This window comes from Neolamprologus multifasciatus, chromosome 22 (assembly GCF_963576455.1).
Source record: "Neolamprologus multifasciatus chromosome 22, fNeoMul1.2, whole genome shotgun sequence".
NCBI classification, from domain to species: Eukaryota; Metazoa; Chordata; class Actinopteri; order Cichliformes; family Cichlidae; genus Neolamprologus; species Neolamprologus multifasciatus.
The window spans coordinates 7,472,097-7,494,407 of NC_140459.1; the positions used below are offsets into that span (position 1 = coordinate 7,472,097).

Consider the following 22,311-nt stretch of genomic DNA (forward strand, 5'->3'; position numbering starts at 1 on the left):
CTTTTGAGCCGTTCTTTTGTAGATTTGCCGCTGTGCTTGGGACCGTTGTCCTGTTGCATGACCCAGTTTCAGAGAAGCTTTAGTTGTCAGTTTTGACTCTAGAATACTTTGTTATATGGAGAAGTTCATGGTCAAGTCAATGACTGCAAGGTAACCAGGTCCTGTAGCTAAATCACCTTTCCACCACTGCATTTGCACTGCATTGACATGAGGTCTTTATTCCATGTTTGGGTTTCGTCAAACGTCCTACTGTGCAATACGGTCAGATATTAAGATCATATTTGTGCTATCGTGAGCTTTAAGATTTAACATGCTAATTGAGGTCTGTGGAGTCTGAGATGCAGCTCTTATGTTATATCAACTTTTAAGTTTAAAATTAATTACATTTTAGCTTTGATCATGTTTATTCCTGTTAACTCATGTGTTTAGTATTTTTTGACGTCTCAGTCAGACAACTCACATTTGGGATGATTCATGACGGCTGCGGATTACTATTAAGAGTTTAGTGTCAAGGCTCTGAGCTCATCACTCGCTACAAATATGATGACTAAACATCACACATGTGCAACTTAAATAGACCAGCAAGTGAGGTATGTTTTGGGTGTAAGACGCAGTGCAGCTCACAGGCCTCAGTTAACATTTGCCTTAGAAAAAGGGCTGTGTTAACCATCTCTGGGAAAAGTTTCACCATGCTAGCTCAAAGTGGAAACAGTGTAGTAGCACCAGCTTCATTATATTTTACACGAAGACTCGGAAACCTGTCATTTCCTTCCTGTGTTAGAAAAATGTTTATTTTATCACAACAAAAACAAATGGAAAACTTAACTTCAACAGTTTCCTGCTTAGATTGTGCAGCAGTGACAGGATCCAGGCATCAATCTCCATCTTAAGCAATCTTTTCCAGAATGAAAAAACCCCATCTACAGGGCACGAAAGGCCACTGAATGTTTTCATGCTTAAGAAAACCACAGTGAAATAATATGCAATGACCCAGAATGACTCAGCGGATCAACATGTTAAGGCAGTGCTCTCTCAACACCTCGAGTAGAGCTCAGGGATTCAGACAAACCCTTCTGGCTGCAAGCCAACACCTTACAGTGATTACAATCCCTAAACAAATCTTTTAACCTGTTAAGGCCCCAGTGGTTTCCTAATCTCCTCCCTTTTGCGCCCATCTTTGGGTGCATGGGTGCTTAAGAGGTTAATAATCATTATCTTTTCATTTTAGATAATGCAAGTCCCTTAAAACAAGACTAGTTCCTGTTTTATAATCGTTCTCTTGGATAATTGACAGTTTTATGATGAAAGCATTCTTGTTGTAGAGCGCTCGTGGAGATCTAAAAGATCTGTTAGTCTTTTTTAGTGAGAGATGTGAGGCCTATGTTTCAAACCAGATTTCAAAGGTAAGAGGCAAACCTGAAAGGTTATTCAACATGGTTAGTGATATTTTTATTCCTGATGAGCTATGAGCAAGTCCAATTTAGTGTATTTCTCATCATTCATACAGGTCCTCGATCCTTCAGACATCAGTGTGTGATATGTGGAACTGTTAAATAGGAAATCATTCCTCACTGCACACCATTACTGATACCCTGACTTTAACCCTAACCTTTTTAAGTGTCACTTCAGGTTATGAGATGTGAAACGACAAGCAACAAAGGTGCGGACACTCAATGGAAAATGTGCATGAAATGTCACGGTACTCCTACACGATATTTTATGATTTTATTTCTCGGATTAAAGGCCAAGTGAATTTCTCTCGAGTTAGAGACTCAAGTGAAAAACAAAATGCACAAGATTTGATGATTGTAGAAAAGCAGGAAATTTATTAGAAGGGAAAACATGAGGATTGTGACAACAAGATGGCTTTGTTTATTCCTGTCATGATCTACTTGAAATAGAAATGTGCAACAAAAACCCCAAAACAACCTTAACTTATTCAGTCTAAGGAGTCCCCTCTTATTGCCTGCCCCTCCCCTCCGTTTTTCTGCCCACCTGAGCTGTTTGCCAGCTCCAGTCCTTCGCCTCGGTGGGCATGAAGCAGCTCTGAACTCAACCAGCTGGAAGACAAGGGGGAGAAGGAAAGAAAAGTTTTGAGTGAATTTCTAGAGAAAACGAAACCAGGCATGACTTCAAAAACAAAACTTCCTCGGTCAAACAAAACGTACCTGCCTATCTCACAAGCCCATAAAAAAAATGAATTTAAGGTGGACAAAAACTTCCAGACTTCGAATCAGATCAAACTATAGCATGTGTACATTTACAGCTTTCAAAGAGTGACAAAAGGCATTGGAGGCGTCACAAAGCACGGCATGGAATATTAAGGTAAATTTAGCATGAAATCGTCTCATTGTGTCGAGTAACAGTCTGAAATCTGCCTCCCGGGAGCGCCAAACATCTGTTGTCGTTTTTCATCACAACAGCCGGGAGAGACTAAAAATGCATCAGCATTCAAGGGAAAGAGGAAGGTAACACAGTCTGCATGCAAGAAGCTCCTACTGAACACCAGGTGACTACAGAGGAAGGAGGCGGCACAAAAGGTCAAGGAGGAACAGAGGAGTGAAGGATGAACGCACAAAGGATACAACAGGAAAACCTAAAGGCTTTGTTGTTTGTAGAAAAAATGTTTTACAGCTAAAACTGCTTCAGCGAACATAAAAATAAGTGGAAACTACAGAAACAAATGAGATGAAATGAGATTAAACAGTATTCTTTGGAAGTCTATTTAGTGTGAAGGCGTTCGTTTCTTTTATTGGTTTTGCTTTTAGATCACAGCTGATAACATGTTTGATCTGAAACAGCACCATCAAAACAAAACAACAACAAAAGGTTAAATATAAAATACACCTTTGGGAGCTGCAGAAACAAAAAAGACTGAACTTAAAGCATTTCCTTGTAGTATCTACTGTTTAGGTTTTTGCAATCGTCCTTCAGCTCATGTTTAATCCTTGTGATGTCAGTGCTGATGCTCAGAGAGCCTGAAGCACAGCAGAAACAAAAAAAAAAAAAGAAAAGTTCACAGTTAAAAATGTAACTTTTGATCTCCATTTTCAGACCTCTGAAGTAAAAAAAATAAATAATAAACAAGCATCTTTAGAGGGGAAAAAAGGAGCTTGAGATGGCTTCATTGTAAAAAGCCATTTTCATACGACTATGATTGATGTGTTTAGTTCACGAGTCTTTAATGTGGAACTGCATTGTATATCAACCCTGCAATAAGTGATTTTGTGCCACTTAGGGGCAGCAGACCCAAGCTGAATCACTATACATACTGACATACAGTAGTGTCTTTTCCTCATTTTCTGTCACATATATACAGCACACACTGTTGCAAATACACACAGCAAGCTCATTAAATATGGCCCGAATTTCAACTAATGCACGCATGTTTCTCCACATACAGCACATATTCATATCTTTAAAAAAGTCCCCAGACTTCACACAACTCCAAGTACTCCAATTCAGACATGTTTCTTTGTACTTCTGGATCTGTTTGAAGCCAATGAGAGGAAATGTGTTTCATATAGTCTTCTCAGGCATGCAGAAGCCCCACAAAACTGATGCTCAAGCCTTGATTATGAGCTGATAAGAAAGCAGGAGGAGATAAACCGGCTCAGTTCATACAGTGGATGAACTGAGCCCAGTTTAAGGTAAATATGAAACTGGAAATTAGCACAGCATGTCCCCTTTTAAGTTGATACAGTGACAGTAAGAAAACACTTGCTTCTTTACACATCTTGCAGCCAAAGAACATTAAATCAGTCTTTAAACTATATTTTGGTCTCGACCAACTCTAGAGGAAGCCATCTTGCTCTTTATCTGCTAAACATTTCATTGCAAGTCTTAGTTATCTGTAGCTGTACAGGTAGTAGGTTTTGCATGAACAGATCCCTGCTTTGGCTGAAAAATTACACCTCAAGAGTGGGGAGGTGATTGTGTTTTATCATAAAACCTAATCATAGCCGCTAAAAGTCTTCATGTCTTCCCAGAACTCTTAAAGTTTGGTCACAGTTATTTTAGGAACTAACCACCAGAAAAACCCCAAGAGTGCTTTTTTCTAATTACCCATCGGCAGTAAACATGCTGACTAAACTGAAATGTCAGTTATCTGGTTGCGAATCAGTCATCACAGATTCAGACGTGAATCTGACAGATTCTTGGAAGCGGTTCCAACTATTAAAATTCCAGGTAATTGAGGAGTCTTGTGGATCAGCGTCAAGGAAACAACATGTTGGAACCAAATTTTTTGTTGTAAACGTTGCAAAAATATTACTGGTATTAACAGGCTGAGCTGACATCCTGCCAAAAAGTGAGCATCCTGTTTCACAGTTAAGTACATAGTGAGCAAAAAATTAAAGGTATTACGACGTATTAAAGATGAAGTGTGTTCTGGGAAACAAATTGGGGGAAGGAAGTGTCCACTCCTGATTCATCACTTCTGTAGCAAACTATAATAGGAAACACAAATGAGTCTTGTTCTACACTTTCCCACATATCAATAGATCAGTATTTCTGGATCCACTGTCAAGCTGTTTCCCAGCTACTGCAACCAATTTCTCTAGACCAGAGGTGTCGGACTCCAGGCCTCGAGGGCCGGTGTCCTGCAGGTTTTAGATATCACCCTGGGTCAACACACCTGAATCAAATGATTAACTCATTACCAGGCCTCTAGAGAACTTCAAGACATGTTGAGGAGGTCATTTAGCCATTTAAATCAGCTGTGTTGGATCAAGGACACATCTAAAGCCTGCAGGACACCGGCCCTCGAGGCCTGGAGTTCGACACATGTGCTCTAGACCCTGCCTGATAGTTGCATTCCTCCAGGCCTCTCCATCTTTAAGAGGGATGGGCATCACTACAAATCTTAGGAGTACTGCTCATCAATCCAGTACATTAACAGTATTTTTATCATTACTTCCAACCACCAAATGATCCAAAACTGATAATGGTCATTTCTGAGCAGCAGATCAGATGATGGTTTCAGCATCTCAAGAGTTTAAGAATGTATACACCTTTAAGACCTTTAATCAGTCATCTCGTTTCTATATTAGATAACTGATAATTTAGTTAGTGGTATGCGTGCCTCAGGCTGCTGGTATAACACACCTGGAGTAATTCCAAATGAAATACAAAACGAAAACTGTGCATTTCTCCGTGTGTGATGGACTTCTGCTAAACGTTTTGATAGGCTGCTCATGTTTTTGCCTTTAAAGGCAAAGAACTTGTGGCGACAAGTACTTTCCAATTTCACCTCTAGTGAAGTGCAATCATGCTTTTGAGCTTTTCTCTCTGCCAGCGTGCTGCACCACACCCACCGCGGGCAGCAATGTGTGGACGGGAGGCGTTTTTAAACGAAAACGCATTAGTGTGGATGTAGTCTTAGGTAAAGCACGATGTCATCTGCATAGAAAACAGAAGTGCATTAAGGATCTTTATCAGTAACTGTGGTGGTCAAAGTGTGAAGATACAAGCTTTTTTTTCCCTTTAAGCACTGAAAGCAATACCACTAATGTGAGAGCAAACTGATGTTCCAGTCTTGATCTGCTGACTCTGTTTAAAAACATTTTAAGTCCGTGTGTGTCAGACTGAGCAGATTTGTGGCTGGTTCAGCTAACATGCTGGTGTTTTCACAGTTAGCGAGGGAAAAAGGCCCCCTGTGGAAAAATACGCTGACCTGACTGAAGTACACGAGGGAAAACAGCTTTTTATGTACACATAGGTGCATAAAATGTACTGCAAAACTCATTTTTGTATTTTTGGCAAATGTCGGCATTAAATTGATGCTAAACAATGACGCAACTTATGTCAGGTAAAGCTCAACTTATAAGCAGCGTTTATTTTTTTTGCCATTAGAGTTAAGTGGAAATCTGATTACCAGTGAGTCTCAGAGACACAGGTGGCCTTGAGAAGTTAAAGCAATACTAAATATAAAAGTAGACTTTCAATCATACCTGTGTTTAGATCTGAGCGAGTTGTGAGTATCGCTGTTGATGCAAATTGCAGCAGTTGGGCACTACGGGGTTTTAAAGTACCTTAATTGTCTACTTGAGTGCGTCATTGGCCACGGGGCCAATCTGTGGCCAAGAACTCACCTCCTGTTTTCAGAACACACCTGAGGCTGTTGCCACAAACATTACTGTGCCTCTGCACCCTGCTGCAGAGGTTCAGTCTGCAGACCTCTAACATCAGAATATAATTCATAATATAATTGCTGCTCATTCAGGGACAAGAAGGAGCAGCAAGTACAGCAGAAAAACAGAAGATCTAATCTAACATTAGGAGAAAAGGTGAAGGAAAAAAGGGCAAAGCCATTGATTAAACAAGAGCAAACCTGTCCAGCAAAGGCAAACAATATGCAACAAATGTCAATATTTTCAAAATGCGCTCTGGTGAGGAGCATCTATACAAACGTGCATCTGCACTGCTTAAAAGTCAAAACCTTCTCACATCTCTACGGTGAAAAGCAGCAGTGTGGTGCTAATCGATGAGCTCTATTTTGGCTTCTTCTGTGATGAAGAGTAACAAAAACGATTCTACATCCGCTCTGTTCCTGTAACATTGATGATGCATTGCTGCTGAATTTCTTGAGCCGTGACGGCACACCGAGTCTCCATCTTTCCCGTTTACACTTCACAAAGTTACATTTTGTTGCCACTCTGACACTCGATCCACTCTTGTATAATCTCCACCACGTGGGGGGAAAAAGAAAACCAAACAAAAACATGAAAACAGTCAGGTGAAGGGCAATGCGGTAGAGAAGGAAAACTTTAAATGAAGAACACTTGGTCTTTACAGGCTGTGGCACGAGCGGGCATTTCCGTGGCGGCGGAGAACGCGGCTACGATGGAGGCGAAGACAACGTTTGGGTTCTGGGCAGCGTCGACAGCTGTGTGCAGACCCCTGGCGCTGTAGTACTGCACCAGAGGGGACGTCTGCCGGTGGTAGGCTTCCAGGCGCGAGCGCAGGGTGTTCTCGTTGTCATCGCTGCGGCGGATCAGTGGCTCACCTGTCACCTGAGTGCAGAGTAAAAAAAAGAAAACACATAAGACGAATCAGAAACTGTGTTCTTCTGAGGTCGCAGATCTTTATCCCTTCTGCCTTCTTTCTTGCATACACAACGGCTTCTTCTTTGTTTCTACTCTGCAAGCGAGCAAAACAGGAGCTTTTGGAAATTTTTGCTTTATTTAAAAAAAAAAAAAAAAAAAAATGCATACAAAGTGTAAAGCACGTTAAAAGTAGAAATGCCCGACAATACGATCGGTTGTGCAAGAACTGATTAAAAAATGTAAATATCACTAACTAATCCAAAATGCATACAATTTTACTTTACGAGATATATCATTGTTTCAGTCTCTATTTTATTGTACAGTCTTTACCTTCCAACATAAAGTGAGTTGATGCAAATGTTGTTGTGATTTGGTGCTATACAAATAAAATGTAATTGGACTGTAATTAAAAAAAGTAATATCTGATTTAATATAAAACATCCTGTATTTAACTGTAAATTGTACAAATGAACTGTTGCATCGGAAACTGAGCAGACAGCGTTCGACAGTTTTCAAAGCGAAAGTTTTCTCAATCTGTGCCTGGTACAATATTTCATCAGGGGAGAAAAATCCCACCTTGTGAACACTTGATTTGTTATTTCCGTTTCAATACTAAATATAGTGTTTCACTAAACATCTTTCAATTAACCATAAAAGGCACAGCATCAATGAGTTCTCAATCCAAATTGTTTTTTGTGTCAATATAGAGTTAAATGCAATGCATGCGCACGCATGCACAAATAGTGCAGTAGGACTGGCATTAAGCCCCGGTCACTCATTGACCATTAAACATTGCTTTTGTGCACTTGGATGTCAGCATAGCAACATGATCATTCACAGTCAGGTTTCTACCATGTTGCCATAACTACAAAAGCTGTTGTTCCTCAAACTAATTTTTTTAAAAAGAAAAAAGAAAAACAGCAGAAACAGGAATCAAAGCACCGACTTAGGATCTGATGTTTTTCTGCAGAATCTCTCCTTTAAGCTATCGCATTAATCTCCTCCTGTGCTGGCTGCGAGTCCCTGTGCTCTGGCACTGATGTATGACAACAAACACTTGCAGAGACAGACCTGCTTGCAGACTCGGACTCGTGCCTGCTGTCAGCACCTGATTACAAAAGCTGGGAGGTGAACGACAAACCGAAACAACTCCAAGGTGCAGCAGCAGTCATGTCCCACTTTTGAAACACTCGTGTTACACAGTACTTGTGGGTCCAGTCACACCTGACATTCATTACATGTAATGTTTCATGATTACCACATCGCAACAGTGCAAGGTGCAAAATGTGTGCTCAAACGACACACACACAAGAACCAGCTTGGTGCTAGTTTCTGCTACATTAGGTTCAACAGCACCTTAAACATCTGCACAGACAGACTGAATTGTTGCAATTTTCACTAAAGCATAAAACTGTACAGTCGTTGGAACGTCAAGTATAAAACCCAAAGGAGAAACTGAATAATTAAAATTAAGTCTCTCTGCTGCACATTCCTTAATCCGCAGAAATCTACTCATGGAAAAAACAGGAGACAAACTCAGGAAAATCTCAAAGCTCTCTATAGTTGTTTCTCTGCATCTTCAACAGCAGAAAGAAACATGAGATTATAACTTCCAGTCATATTGCTTCCCCTTTTCATGCATGTGTGCAGACGGAGCACGGTTAAGAAAAAAACAAACTTCAACTTGAGTTTATTTGAAGAGCAGACACTCCTAATGCGACTCATGTCACTTTATTAGTAACAGGATGTGTGAAAATAAACATCGAATACTACATTTCAAAGAGGAAACATGCCTCATGTATGCAAACACATTTTTCTACACATTAGTGGTTCTTATCTAACATTCACACACACTCATTCTCCAATGAATGCATTGGAGAACAACTTACCCAAGGACTCTTTGGCATGCAGACTGAAGCAGCCAGGCATCGAACCACAAACCTTAAACCCTCCATGCACATAAACACAGGTAGTGTTTGTAATTTGGTAGTCCTTGTTCTGAACTTGTTTTCCATCTGCAGCACATTCTGATTAAAGAAGCCCTCCAGTCTGCTGAAGAGCAGACAAACAATTACAGTCACAGCTAAAGTGCAGGTAGAATCTGAGTACGGTGGACTGTTGAATCAGAAACTCTTTGTAAAGCAGCCAACTGATATCATGGACTACCACAATGGAGACGTAAAGAGTGGAAAAGTGTTTAAGGAAAACATGAGAAAGGACACACTGGCTGGCAGGCAGCGACTCAGCTTTTGGGTATCGGTGAAGACCTGCTAACTGTTCATCCAGTTTGATTAAATTCTGACAAACACTGTCGGAGTACTGGTTCTTGTGAAGCGTGGGTGGATGACAGCTCATTTTATAAGCTCATCAGTCCTTAACATAGTTGAGCTAAATATAAGTCAGCAAAGAGACTTGGGGAGGTGTTAAGCTACCCGAGCGGTCTCTGTATGATAAACCCAGACATGGTCAACGCCCAACTTCGTCTACTCACACACTGGTTGAACTCTACTTTGAAGCACACCGCCATCTCACACTATTAATATAATTAAAGAAATGAAACTCTTTGTTTAAACCATTATTATTAGTTATAATCACAATTTCTACCGTCATGTTTCTAGAAAGCTTCACACTGAACTTTTTCCAAACTCATATTAAAACAGCAAATGAACTTCAGGTCTTTTTTGGTAGGCGCATTTGTGCATGAAATGTGTTTTTTAACCATCATAAAATGAACTTTTGCCATCTGCCAGGCTGAAATAACTTGTTAGCACTTCATTGTTTTAAAACATTTTTAAAAATAAAGTTAGTAGATGGCTAAACAAAGGAAGCCTAATACATGACCTTTGGTCTTTTATTTAGTACATGTGTCATAATCTCCTGTTGCAATAGCGCAGACAAGAAACTCGCCGTCGCCACACAAATTTTATGCAAGTTCCCACATGTAGAAAATAAAATGAAGGAGTCAAGTATTCAACCCAATACTGAGTAACAGCCAGTGAAATGTATTTGCCCCCTAAACCTAATGACTGGTTGTGCTATCAGCAGCAGCAAGAACTAGATTTAAGTGTTTGTGATAACTCGCAATGAGTCTTTCACATCGCTGTGGAGGATATTGGCGCACTCTTATTGTTGCCACATTGGAGAGTACAAGAATAAACTTCCTGTTTATGGTCCTGCCAAAACATCTCAATCAGGTTAATGTCTGGATTTTGACCAGGCCACTGCAAAACATTTTTTAAATTTTTGAGCCAATAAGAGGAGGACTTGTTGGTGTGTTTCAGATCATAGTCCTCCTGCTTAACCCAAGTAACCCGGGGCACAAAATGATGGCTTGACATTCCAGGATTTTCTGGTCAGGAGCAGAATTCATGTTTCTATCAGTTACGACAAGTCATCCAGGGCCTGAAGCATCAAAGCAGACCATCACACTACATCATGTTTGTCTGCTGGAATGGTTAAAAAAATAATAAAATGCCCTGTTCATTTTACTTCACATGTAACAGGATTCAAACCTTTACAAAGTTTGACTTTTGTCTCATCAGGCCACAGGATATTTTCTCTGAAGTCTTGGGGATCATCAAGATATATTTGCTAAATATCAGATGAGCCTTTGTTGTTCATCTCCTGTGGATGCCACTTTTGCCCAGTCTCTTTCTTATTGTTAAATCGCTATGTTGGTGCACCACTGTTGCAAATTTACTCCACTTTCGGAAAATGGCTCTCACTGTGGTTTGCTGGAGTCCCAAAGCCTTAGAAATAGTTTTGTAACACTTTCCAGACACAGACTTTGTTTCTCGGTTGTTTCTTTAGAAACATCTTTAGGCAAGACGTGTTGCTTGTGATCATGATGCAATCTTTTAGCCTACTTTGCTTTATCAGAGAGGTTCAAGTAATTTTTTGATTCAGTAAGTGTGGCAATAATGAGGCAAAAATTTTGGGGGGTGTCATTTACTTTTCCACACAGGGTCAGGTAGGTTTGGATATGTTTTTTCAGGTAATAAATGAAATCATCATTTAAAAACAGCATTTTGTGTTTATTCTTCCCATCCTCGCATAACATCAACATTAGTTCCAGTTGATTTGTTTGCTCCACCAGTTTGTGCTACATTTTGTTCTTTAAGAGCAGATTAGTGGCTCTATTTAATTGAGAAAATGTACTGATTAATCTAAAATGCATGGAAACACTGATCTAAATCTTTCTGCTGGTTTCTAGGCTGGCAGTCATTTTCGGTGGGTGGCAGTTTAGCCAGAAATGGTTTCTAAGTGGGTGGAAAGTACTTACGTCATCCTTCATGGGCTCTTTGGGGGGGTTGAACTCCTCGTGGTAGGAGCGGCCGCTCGGCTGATGAATTAGTCTGGGGAAACAGAGGGAAGATGGTGAGCGGAAGCAGAGCACAGGACAAGGACGTTAAAGAAATCAGAGCAAGAGCGAAGGAGGTTTGACAACCACGGTGACTCATTAACTACTTAAGTGTCCTTTTTTTCATCCCACATGATGCCCTTGTCCTACTTGGGCTTGAAAAGGCAGCAGTCTCTTCAAAAAGGACCCCCACAGAGAGAAAGATGACTCTCTGTAAACTAGATATGCTTTCTACTCAGCGTGACGTGTGAATAATTTGTAGTGGGTATAGTGAAGAAAGAGGACACCAATGAATAATTCCACACAGACTTTCGAAATTTTGACAAATGTTCAGATGAATGTCTGTGAAGAGACGTCTGCGTGTTCAGAGTGTGGGTCAGCTTCGATTCAGGGCTCAGAGTCTCATACTGAGTGTTCTGAGACTTGTTTGTAGATCATTAGACGTATTAATGTACTGCATAAGAACAAAAGTAAAAGGGAAAGAAACACACCACTGAAAACAAGAAGTAACAATTATAACTTATTGTCCATATCTCATTTCAACATGTACAGCTTATGCAAACATTAGGTCAGACCAGAAAGTAACACATTTCTGTTTCAGTTCACCAGTGCTGACTTTCTCAACAAAAGCAAATCCTGTAACAGTATGTAATAGCAATGTAATAGGGATAGAACGAGGAATGAATAATGATGAATCAGAATTCAGAATAACTGATGCATTGTTTTGAAATGTACCAGAATAAACTCCATTACTCTCATGCATTTCCAGTTTACTTTGAACCTCAGTGACCTTCACATCAACACCACAGGAGTTACGTGTAATCGCAAACCCCTGTGGTGTTGGCGACATACAAGTTTACTGCAGATGTCTCAATCAGACATTGCAGCTTTCAGCAGACTAGCATTCTGGATATAGCTAACTGACAAACCCATGAGTACATGGCTGATAACCAAATTACTACATAATCCACATTAAAGATGTTACTTTAGTAAACTTTCATTTATAGTTACAGAAATACAAAAGGTCAAATTAACAGCACATTAATATGAACATCACAAAGTGCTTCACAAAAAAATGATAAAACTTGATAAAAATGTTACCACTATGAATATAATTTGTTCTACTGATATTCAGTTCCTAAACCATGTGCGGACACTTATTGGAGCTGGATGCCCTATTACACATTCAGCAGATGCAGACTGACATTTTGAATGATGTGGCCACTCGGTGAATGCAAGCATTAAAATCCATTCTTTTGTTAGCTTCTTCCTATGATTACAATATCTGCCTCTTCAGCTGCAAAATGCTGTGTGTTCATCACCTAGTTGCCAACTAGGGCTGTGTGATATGACCAAAATCTCATATCCCGATATTAAGACATCTATCATCCGATAACGATATAAATTACAAAAATGTAACATTTTCTGTAAATTCTGTGAATCTCGAGCAGCTCGTCTTGCGTGAAGTGTTTCCAGCTGCGCGTCGTGTACCTGGAGTCGAGTGTTTTAACCGATGCATGAAACGATACATTTTTAGACATACGTTTCTTTGCGAGTGTTTATTACACGGCGTGCTGCGGGGAAAAGCTTGTTCTAACGTTTGAGTCTAAGGTTTATTTTTTAGCACCTGGCGGATCTTTTTTGCTTCTCATCCGTAAATAATCTGCTCTTTCACGTGATTCAGTTTATTTTGAAAAGTCTCAACAGGATCTTGAGCTTTATTATGAAAGGTTTATGTGGAACATAAACAAGCGGAAACGCGATTGTGTTACCGCCGTTGTTGCTAACGACAAGGCATAAAAACAAGCGTTTGTCCGTCCGTAGTGTGGTTATATTAAATATAAGAGAAAGAGAGAACTTTAAGAAATTAATATAGCCGCTACAGTGACCATCAAAACGATGAAAAAAATATTGCAAACAGTATTGTAAACAGTTTATTTTGTGACACCACAAAACAAACGATAGCGTAAAATGAAACGATAGACGTTTTTATATCGTCATCCGATATATATCGTTATATCGAACAGCCCTATTGCCAACCTTGTTTTCTGTTTAGACACAGGCTTATTAGCGGTTAGGGGATCAACAAAATCAAGAGACTACGCTGTGGGCTCATCACCTGGTAAATAGTAGCTGTGTTTACATTGAAAATCTTAATTGTGGCTGCTTGAGAGCCATGAATTAGATCAAAGTTATTCAGATATTAGAGTATCATGTTTTTTTTTTTCCTCTGCGCACGTGTCTCTTTAGAGTTAAAATCTGGAACCAGATCATAGAACCTAAAGAAGGAAAGAAGGTGACTGGACTTCTCGGACGTTTTACGTCTCATTCAAGAACATTCTTCAGTTCTAAAACCAAATGGTACAAAGCATTTAAAATCTAGTTGTTGACCCACTATTGATCATGTGGCTCATCACATGGGTCAAAGTTTAAAAAAAGGCATAAGTCATTATCAGCAGCTGATACGGACACAGGCTTTCTTTCTAAGCTCTTTAGAGTATCAGCCAGGCACTGAGCAGCTTTGGTATTCAGCATGTCCCATCAGGGACAGACACGTCGACTTCTCCAAGAATTGAATCTGCACTACTTGCTGCAGATGCTCAATCGCCTACAGGCTACTTTTTGCTAATCATGTGCGTTCATGCTCCATTTCTCCTTAACATTATCTCACTGTCCCAGAACCTCCCGTCCACATGAATCAATCTACTCTACCTGAGTGGGTTTATCACGCTGACAGAATGAGGAGCTGCTCACTCGAAGGAAAATCACCAACTTGCCCTTATTGTCCACTTGCTACCCACCTGAGAAATAAACCACACTCTTTCTCTGGTCTTGAATAAATCATTTTCTGTCATACCTCTGTCAGTGCGCCCCAGGGTGGCTGTGGCTACAATGTAGCTTGCCATCACCAGTGTGTGAATGTGTGCATGAATGGGTGGATGACTGGATGTGTAAAGCGCTTTGGGGTCCTTAGGGACTAGTAAAGCGCTATATAAATACAGGCCATTTACCATTTACCATACTGACTCCCACCTGCCACAGATCCTGCGAACCAGCAGAGAATCATCGACGGAGAACTCGATCACAGAGTCCAGCTTCTCGTCTCTCTTGTCCAACAAGTCGTCCAGCTTGAAGAGACAAACACAGGAAGTCAAACATAACTAAAATCTGCTGTAAAGTACAAACTGACTTTTTTGACAACCGACTGTATAACACTACTGTTTTCAGGTTTATGTAATTAAACTTTAATAAGAGCTTTGTTTTTCTCTGTGAAGTTTGAAGAAACTTAAAAAAAGTAGATGAGGACAATGTTCACAAAACCCTTTTAAACAGATTAATTATGCCACCTAAAACTATTTGCATCCATTAATTTTAGCCTGGTTATTCTGAGTTCTAGGTTTAATATATTTGAGAAAGTAGTTTTAGAGTTTGTGTGTGTTATCAATTTGTTAGTAAAGTTGAAACTGAAAAAAGAAAATGAAATGTAGACACTAGAAAAAGTTGCATTTCCTGTGAAAATGCAGTGTGAATGCCGTATAGTGGAATCTGCTGAAAAAAGCAGAAGAAGCAGAAGTGTCTGCTGAAAAGAATAAGCTGAAATTTGTGCTAAAAGAGTTAAAGTTGAACGGTCTACTGAAAAAAAAAAACCCGGGTTCGAGCTCAGTGAGTGGGTCTCACTGAGCTAAAACACAGCTCACCTCGGCGAGCTAAACTGGTGATCACACTTGTAATTTTAATGGGGCAAAAATGGCATAAAAAGCTTAATATTTCAAAAAGTATAAAAGTTATGAGCACCAAAAGATATAGCAGAAATTAGCAGAAGGAGCAGAACAGTTTGAATGAAATAGGATGAAAACTCGGGTTCAGTTAACCAGCAAAGAACGGAGCAACTAGAACAGTGGTTCTTAACCTTTTTGGAGGAACTGAACCCGCACCAGTTTCATATGCGCATTCACTGAACGGCTCTTTAATGAAAAATAAAATAAGATTGTTTTCAAATTCAAGACATGCATATGTTTTTTACTGGTGCACAAAATGAGCCGTGCATGTCACGGCGGAGGCTCCGACAAACCCCAAGGGTTCGATCGAACCCAGGTTAAGAACCACTGAACTAGAATAATAATAATAATGACAAACAAGATACAGGAAATCTCTCTCTCTCACACACACATAAACAGAGAGAGAGAAACTGGGTAAAAGTTCGAGCTGAAAAAGAAATATTGTCCATCAGCATGCTCAGTTCTCATGAATCAACATTAAAACTAGTTTGTTTAATCTCTTCATTAGCCAATCTGTATTTAAAGTAAAGCAAACTGCACGATGCTCATGAATTATTAAATCAACATTAAAAACGCACCAAAACACTAATAAATTAAGTCCTCACCATCTCTGCTTGTTTGACCGTTCGGGGGAATCCATCCAACAGGAATCCGTTCCTGCAGGCCGGCGACTCAAGGTTCTTCTCTATGAGCTCCACGACCATCTCATCACTGACCTGCAGGGACACAAAAACTCCTCTATTTATCAAGCAACAATATTTTGGCCTCAGCTAAAGATACTGATTTTATACATTTATTTCATGTCAATACAAAATCTTTTTATACAGCAACAGGAAATGGATATTAAAGTGCACAAATATGAGCAAACAGCACCAAACAGTGAGAGTCAAACACAGATGGCAGAAAAATCACACCAGGAACCTCGGTTACATGCTGGGAGATGAAACGGAAACAAAGAGCTCTGCAGCAGCTGCACAAACATGCGTACAGCGCTGGACACAAATATAGAGGAAAACACACAGACGCCTAAGAAATGTTACAGAAGTGAGTTTTGACATAAAAGAGACTTAAGTGGCCACAGAATCACAAACAATTTATTATGATACAGAATAAAATGGCTTTAATAATCAACAAGTTTCTCATCCCAACACCATTTCCCCATCTTGGGGTTCATTGTTCTGTATTAATTTGTGCCTCTCATATGTAAACAGTTATATACACAAGTCAGGTCAGCAGAGCATGTCCACCATAAAAGTATAACATGATTTTATAGGTGAATCTGATCCAGTCTCAAATTTTAAAATAGTCATTATAAAGTTCATTGAACTTGATTTAATACAACTTGATTTGAATGCTACATACAGATCATGGATTGGAGTGTAGTCTTGATAGTGAATATAAAAAACTGAACTGGAACAGATATCCGCCTGTCCACATTGTGCAGACTTCCAGGTATTTTAAAAAAAAAAAAAAAAAAAAAAAAAATTCTCTTCATGCCTCTCTTACGGTGCGTGTTCACACCAAATGCGATACACGCGACCAAAAAGCGCCAGACACCCCTAGCTGGTCGCGTGCACATTCGCACCTCGATGCGTGACCAACGCAAATTGGTCACACTTCAAAATATGCAATTTTTTTACACATGTGAAGCGGAAATGTGGGAATTATGTTTGCAAGATGGCAGCTGTCAATCTAGCGTTTGAACAGAGTCTCCCTTCTCTATTTACTGTTGTTGCGAAATCGATCAATGTAGAGCAGTGTCACAAACCACGGAGGCCCCAGAAAAGTGCAATCAAACGGTGAGTTTATTAACAGCCAGGAAAAAACAGCAACATATGTCTTCTGACCAAAATACATGTTGTGGATACTTATAAAGCAGTGGGGTACACGCCCATGACCCCATGGAGGCGTCAATTACAGATTAAAATAGGTTCCACACATTAGTCACAGTTAATCGTACATCTTGTACATCTTTAATAGCTATAAGCAGACATAGAACTTCTCTTTTCTATAACACCTTCCATACAAGGTAATAAACTTCAAGCCCTCAGGGTCTCTGGGGCTAATTATTGACTCTGGTCATCCGTTGCCAAGTAGAGTAAAATATAGTGAGACACCAAATGAGTTAAGTCCTCAGGCCTGACACATTCCTAGATTATATGTGTTATATGTATTGTAAGCATGCATGCAATCCTCCTATGTTCTACTTTCCCTCAGCATGTATCACCTGGACAGTCACGCCAGTGAAGCTTAAGACCCTTAATGAACCGAACATTAACTCAAAATAAGCAAATATGCAATGTGTATGAAATACTTCTGACCGTACTTGTAATAAAAGTTAACATAATGGAAGGATCTTCAAATGAACATCTTCAATAAACAACTGTAATGCAATATCAATACTGTGAGAAATATTATTAGATGAAATAAATAAATAATGCTGTAAAGAATGTTATTAATGCAGTTATAATGATGCAGATTATATGGCAGCAATAAAAGAATTTCTGTATCTCCACACTGTGGAGAGCAGAGCAGCGGCGTAAAGGACGTCCTCGCCGCACCTGGGACCATCAGGTCCTCCAGAAGCGTGAGCAGTTTGGTGAGTTTCACCATTTACTCCCGGAGCTGCGCCTGGATGACGGCCGCTTTCAGCGGTACCACCGTCTTTCCCTCGCCCAGTTTGAGGATCTGCTGTCCCGCATTGGTCCAAGCGTCGCCCGCCTAGACACCAACTACAGGCGCTCAATCCCACCTGCAGAGCTTCAGAGTGTTTTATACGGTAGTCCTTTATTGATACCTGCTACCTGATATATTCTCATTTGAAGTCCCAGCGACTTCACCACAACGACTCTTTTAAGAGCCACCCATAAACCTCTAAAGAGCGTTCCTGCCTTTTTAAAATGTTCTTAATAAATGGAGCTTGCCTCCAAAATAAACTAACCTCTCTTTATTCTCTTAAATAACTGGTCTTCACTATGTTCCTATATAGTAGTATATTTTTTCTTTAGTATACTATGAAATAAATTCCACATGTGTCAAGTTGTCTGTCAAGTTTGCTGTGTAGTAGAACCGAGACATTAGTCATTACAAAACTTTATTTGAAATAATATTACAATTCTCGGTAGAGAAAGCAGCTGGTGTCGTACAGCTCCGGGTGGTTGGCTACGGCGTTGATGAGCCTTTCCTCCATATTGAATGAAGAATGAAGGGCTTTGGCTGGACCTGCCCCTTCAAACTAGGTCAGAGAATCACGTCACCAGGTTCCTGATTGGTTGTCGCGGCGCGACTTGACACTGCAGTTCAGATCTTTCCAACTCGAGCGCGATACGCGTGAATGCACCACACAAACTGCCGCGCATATTTTTTATTCGCGCTTCAAACGCGTCAGTCGCTTTTTCGCAACGCAAATCTGCTTCTGAATTTCGCGGGACCCAAAGTCGCGCTTCATCACGCTCCTCCATTGACTTTACATGTATACCTGACGTTCTGGTCATGTCTATTGCGTTAGGTGTGAACTTAGTTTTGTTTTAGCAATATTGTTGATACAGTTATGTGGTTTTAATAAACTTTATTGGAACCATCACTGCAGAAATGTGTGTTCTGAATGTCCATGAAAGACTGATAAAATGTTGGCATACAATGTGACAGACCAGCACAACAGAACAGAATTACAGGAAAACATAAAAATAAACAGAGTCAGTTTCACACAGATCATCACTTTTGCCTGTATATGGCCGAGATTTAACATGAAGGGAAGGAAGGAAGTAATTGTAATACAAGGAAAACATGAGATGTCATCGAAGACTCGGGATGACGAGCTGCAAAGTCAATAAAAACCTCAGAGGAGACAAAGGGACCGGAAGAAAAGTTTATAGAGAGATCATAAATAGACGAGCAGTTACCAGTTTGCCAGAATCCATCGTCTCCTTCAGCCTCTTGCCGAGCTCGGAGCCTGAAGCCACCATGGCCCTCAGCATGTCTCCAGTTGCCAGGTGGCAAACGCAGTATTTATCTGCTAGCCGAGGGGCCTGCAGTGGAGAGAAAGTGTTTTTTAATATGGAACTATTATTCATCACTACCAAACACCAACTGAAGGAAATATTTGGCTGTTGACCTAAACACTGATGAACAAATACTTCCTGCACCACTGACAAATAAAACCATGATGTAGGTTTCTGAGCATAAGGCTCTGAAAAGAAAGTTTTCAGCACCACAGACTGATCTGTGGAGCTCTCGACCTTCTAGACAGCGTAGCTTTCACTTTTTCAACTCATCTGAGGACTAAAGATTAGAAGACATTCTTTTATATGTTGCAACTAATGAAGCCAAAGGTTATAATTTATATAAGCTCATTAAAATCATAAGAGAGTGAAGTTCCTTAACCACCAAAGGTGTGCTTAATTCATTTAGACAAGGCCTCAACTGCAGTAGAGCATATGCTGCATGGATGCCAGCAATGTCCAATACTTCAACATCTCCAGCTAACAATTATTTTCACCACTGACCGATTCATACTAAAGATTATTCATTTAGTAAAAATTGATAATTGAGGGAATCTTGACATATCCCGAAGAAAAAAAAATTACATTTTTAAATGAGCCAGAACCAACTACTATCATTCCTGCTTGTGCACAACATAATTAATCATTTTCCTTTTTATTTTCACACACCTACACATAACGCTGTGTTTTAACTCTGTGTTGTTGTTTTTTAAATTGCCTTAATGCACTGCGAACCTTTAATCTCTTTTGGTAAGCACACTGAGTGTACATGTAACGAAACGTGTTATAGAAATAAAATTGACGCTGAAGCTTTATTTAAAACACTTGATCGCTCCAGTATTGGTGATACTAAAACGGGGTTTGCAACAGAGTGCTTTTGGGTAAACAAAGCACTCAAAACAAATGACAACACTAAACAAATCAGAGCGCAAACACATGGATCTATTCTGACAGCACGTGTCTGTGCTATCAGACACGTCCATGTGCCTGATCAGAGAGGACTGCACAGTGAACTGCAGGACACAACGAACATCTGGGTTTCAGCGCTCTACACAGCTGCAACAGGAATTCTACCGAGTTATGTAACTGCGACACTGGAGCCTTACATGCCAATGAAATGCTGAAGAAATTCCAGTTTTGCACAATACAATTCTAAGAAAAACCCACCGATATGCAACTGGTCTTCTCAGACTTCCATCTGACTTTTCTCCACACTAGTATTTCTGTATCACTGCTGCAGCTCTGGTTGCAGGCTCCTGGGAGGTTTCTCAAGTACTGAATGTTGGCTATTGTTTCTAATTTACAACTGATCTATTTATATGTAAAGATGACTTAGTAAAATCTGAAAAAATTAGAAATGGAGTACTATTCTGAACGATAAAGTTAAAAATAAAAAAAAGTGACTGTCTTACCTGGTAAATGTTTTTATTGATCATTTAGTTAAGGAATATGAAACTAAATGATTTATTTTCGCCACAATTTACCAAAATAAATACAGTCAAAAGAAAATATTCACATGTAAATATCAAGAACTGTTTTAAGGATTATTGTGAACAATTCACCTGTCAACAACAACACAACGTTATTTAAAATAAACCACAGATGCTCCAGGTTTTTAAGGAGAAACAACAGGAAAACTAATTTTAATAACAAGGTATTATACTGAATCTGCAGGTTTTTATAAATATGGGTTTGTACTTTTCCTGCTGCTTCATATATCATATACAAAGTTTTTGTTTCAGTTGTGAACTTAAAACAATTTTATGCTTCTGTAGCCTGTAAACAGCATAATATACTCAATATATAATAACAAATGTATAAACTGCTTTTGGAAGGAGTCCAATATTAAACTTTTATTTCGAAATAGCACCAAAAGAAAAAAAGACAAACACATTAAAATAGCTGTAACAAATTTGGCTGGTAGAGGTTTCAGTATGCACTTCACTGTGAAGTTAAAAGCAGATAATGCATTGAAATTTCTCAGAAACTCGTTGTGAGAGTAAATTTTATTATTACATAGAGGATTAGAACATATACCTAGAGATAAAGAGACTGACAGCTGGCTCTAAAGCATGGCAGGCTAGCATTAGCACCGACCATGCGCCTAGAATACACTACTTATATTTCAGGCTAGCCGCTAACAGCTAATGCTAGCTCATTAGCTCGTCTGGATATTTCTGCTCTCACCTGAGTCCCCTTCCCAGCTCCAGGAGGTCCAAGAAGGATGGCACGAATGCCGTCCTGCACGTCGGCTATCGCCTCCTTCAGCTGCGTGCTGGGGGCCATGTCAGGACCTGGGGGGGCACCGCGGCAGAAACTTTAATAAAGTCCGTCGGTGTAGTCCTGGGTAGACTTCTGCCAAGTTGGCTAGAAAAGGAAGGACCGCCGCATTCTCTTCCGCTACAACGCATAAACCCCGCCCCTTAGACTAGTGCGCTTGATTGGCTGTCAGACTGCTCTATCACCAGAACAGCTGAATGACTTGCTCAGGGCTCTGACTATTCCTACCTGTGCCAGCTGATTGGATAGAATTCGTAAAACACCTTGTGTAAATTACGAACAGGGCTTCAATAGAAAATGCCAATTTGTAAAACAAATAAACAAAGCAGAAAAAACAACAGAAAAATATGATAGTTACTTGAAACTGACGTTGAATTAAAAAAAAAAAAAAAACTTACCAGAATGAACACTAAACTAGAGTGCCACATAAAATAAAGGATACACATTTGTTTGTTTTATCCTTCATAATTAAACATTTCCTTTTGTTTTGCGGATAGTTTTTTTTTAAAATATATAATTAGTATAGTAGTGTTTAATGGTGTTTTAAAATTGAATGACTGATTTTTGTGACTAAATTGACATAAAGTTTACACAAATGTTCACTGTTAAAACTTTTAACAGCAATAATTAATATATCAATATAGTATTCTATAATTTATCCGACCATCTTCTTCTTCTTTTCCAATCCAGTGTTGCTGGGGCATATCCCAGTTGCCACATAGTGTGAAGCAGGGTACACCCTGTGAAGGTTGCAATCTGTCAAAGGGCTAACACATAGAGATGAGGAGTGTCTCGGATCACCCCAATCAGTCGTGGCAGATGGCAACCCCTTCATGGGCTTGGTT

At 39.7% G+C, this 22,311-nt stretch overlaps 1 protein-coding gene across 2 annotated transcripts; it reads right to left on the minus strand.

Annotated features, from left to right (window-relative positions):
• Positions 1-1,798: 1,798 nt before the first annotated feature.
• On the minus strand, positions 1,799-21,570 carry ak2 (adenylate kinase 2). Of its 2 annotated transcripts, XM_085148455.1 has the most exons (7): positions 21,374-21,569; positions 19,088-19,213; positions 15,791-15,901; positions 14,440-14,534; positions 11,329-11,401; positions 6,794-7,013; positions 1,799-2,060 (listed from the first exon to the last, which is right to left on the minus strand). In XM_085148455.1, exons 1-7 carry the CDS (start codon positions 21,470-21,472, stop codon positions 2,053-2,055), a joined length of 732 nt encoding a protein of 243 aa, XP_085004581.1. In that variant the 5' UTR covers positions 21,473-21,569; the 3' UTR covers positions 1,799-2,052. The 2 variants fall into 2 exon arrangements, with proteins under 2 accessions (XP_085004581.1, XP_085004580.1); XM_085148454.1 differs by lacking the exon at positions 1,799-2,060 and having other exon boundaries at positions 2,725-7,013; positions 21,374-21,570.
• Positions 21,571-22,311: the final 741 nt, after the last annotated feature.

Coding starts and splice junctions, on each gene's coding strand:
- ak2 (XM_085148454.1), bottom strand. CDS start 21,472: ATGGCCCCCAGCACGCAGCTGAAGGAGGCGATAGCCGACGTGCAGGAC. Junction 15,902..19,087: donor CGATGGATTCTGGCAAACTG/GTAACTGCTCGT, acceptor GTGTCCCTGCAG/GTCAGTGATGAGATGGTCGT. Junction 11,402..14,439: donor GTTCGCAGGATCTGTGGCAG/GTGGGAGTCAGT, acceptor CTGTTTCCCCAG/ACTAATTCATCAGCCGAGCG.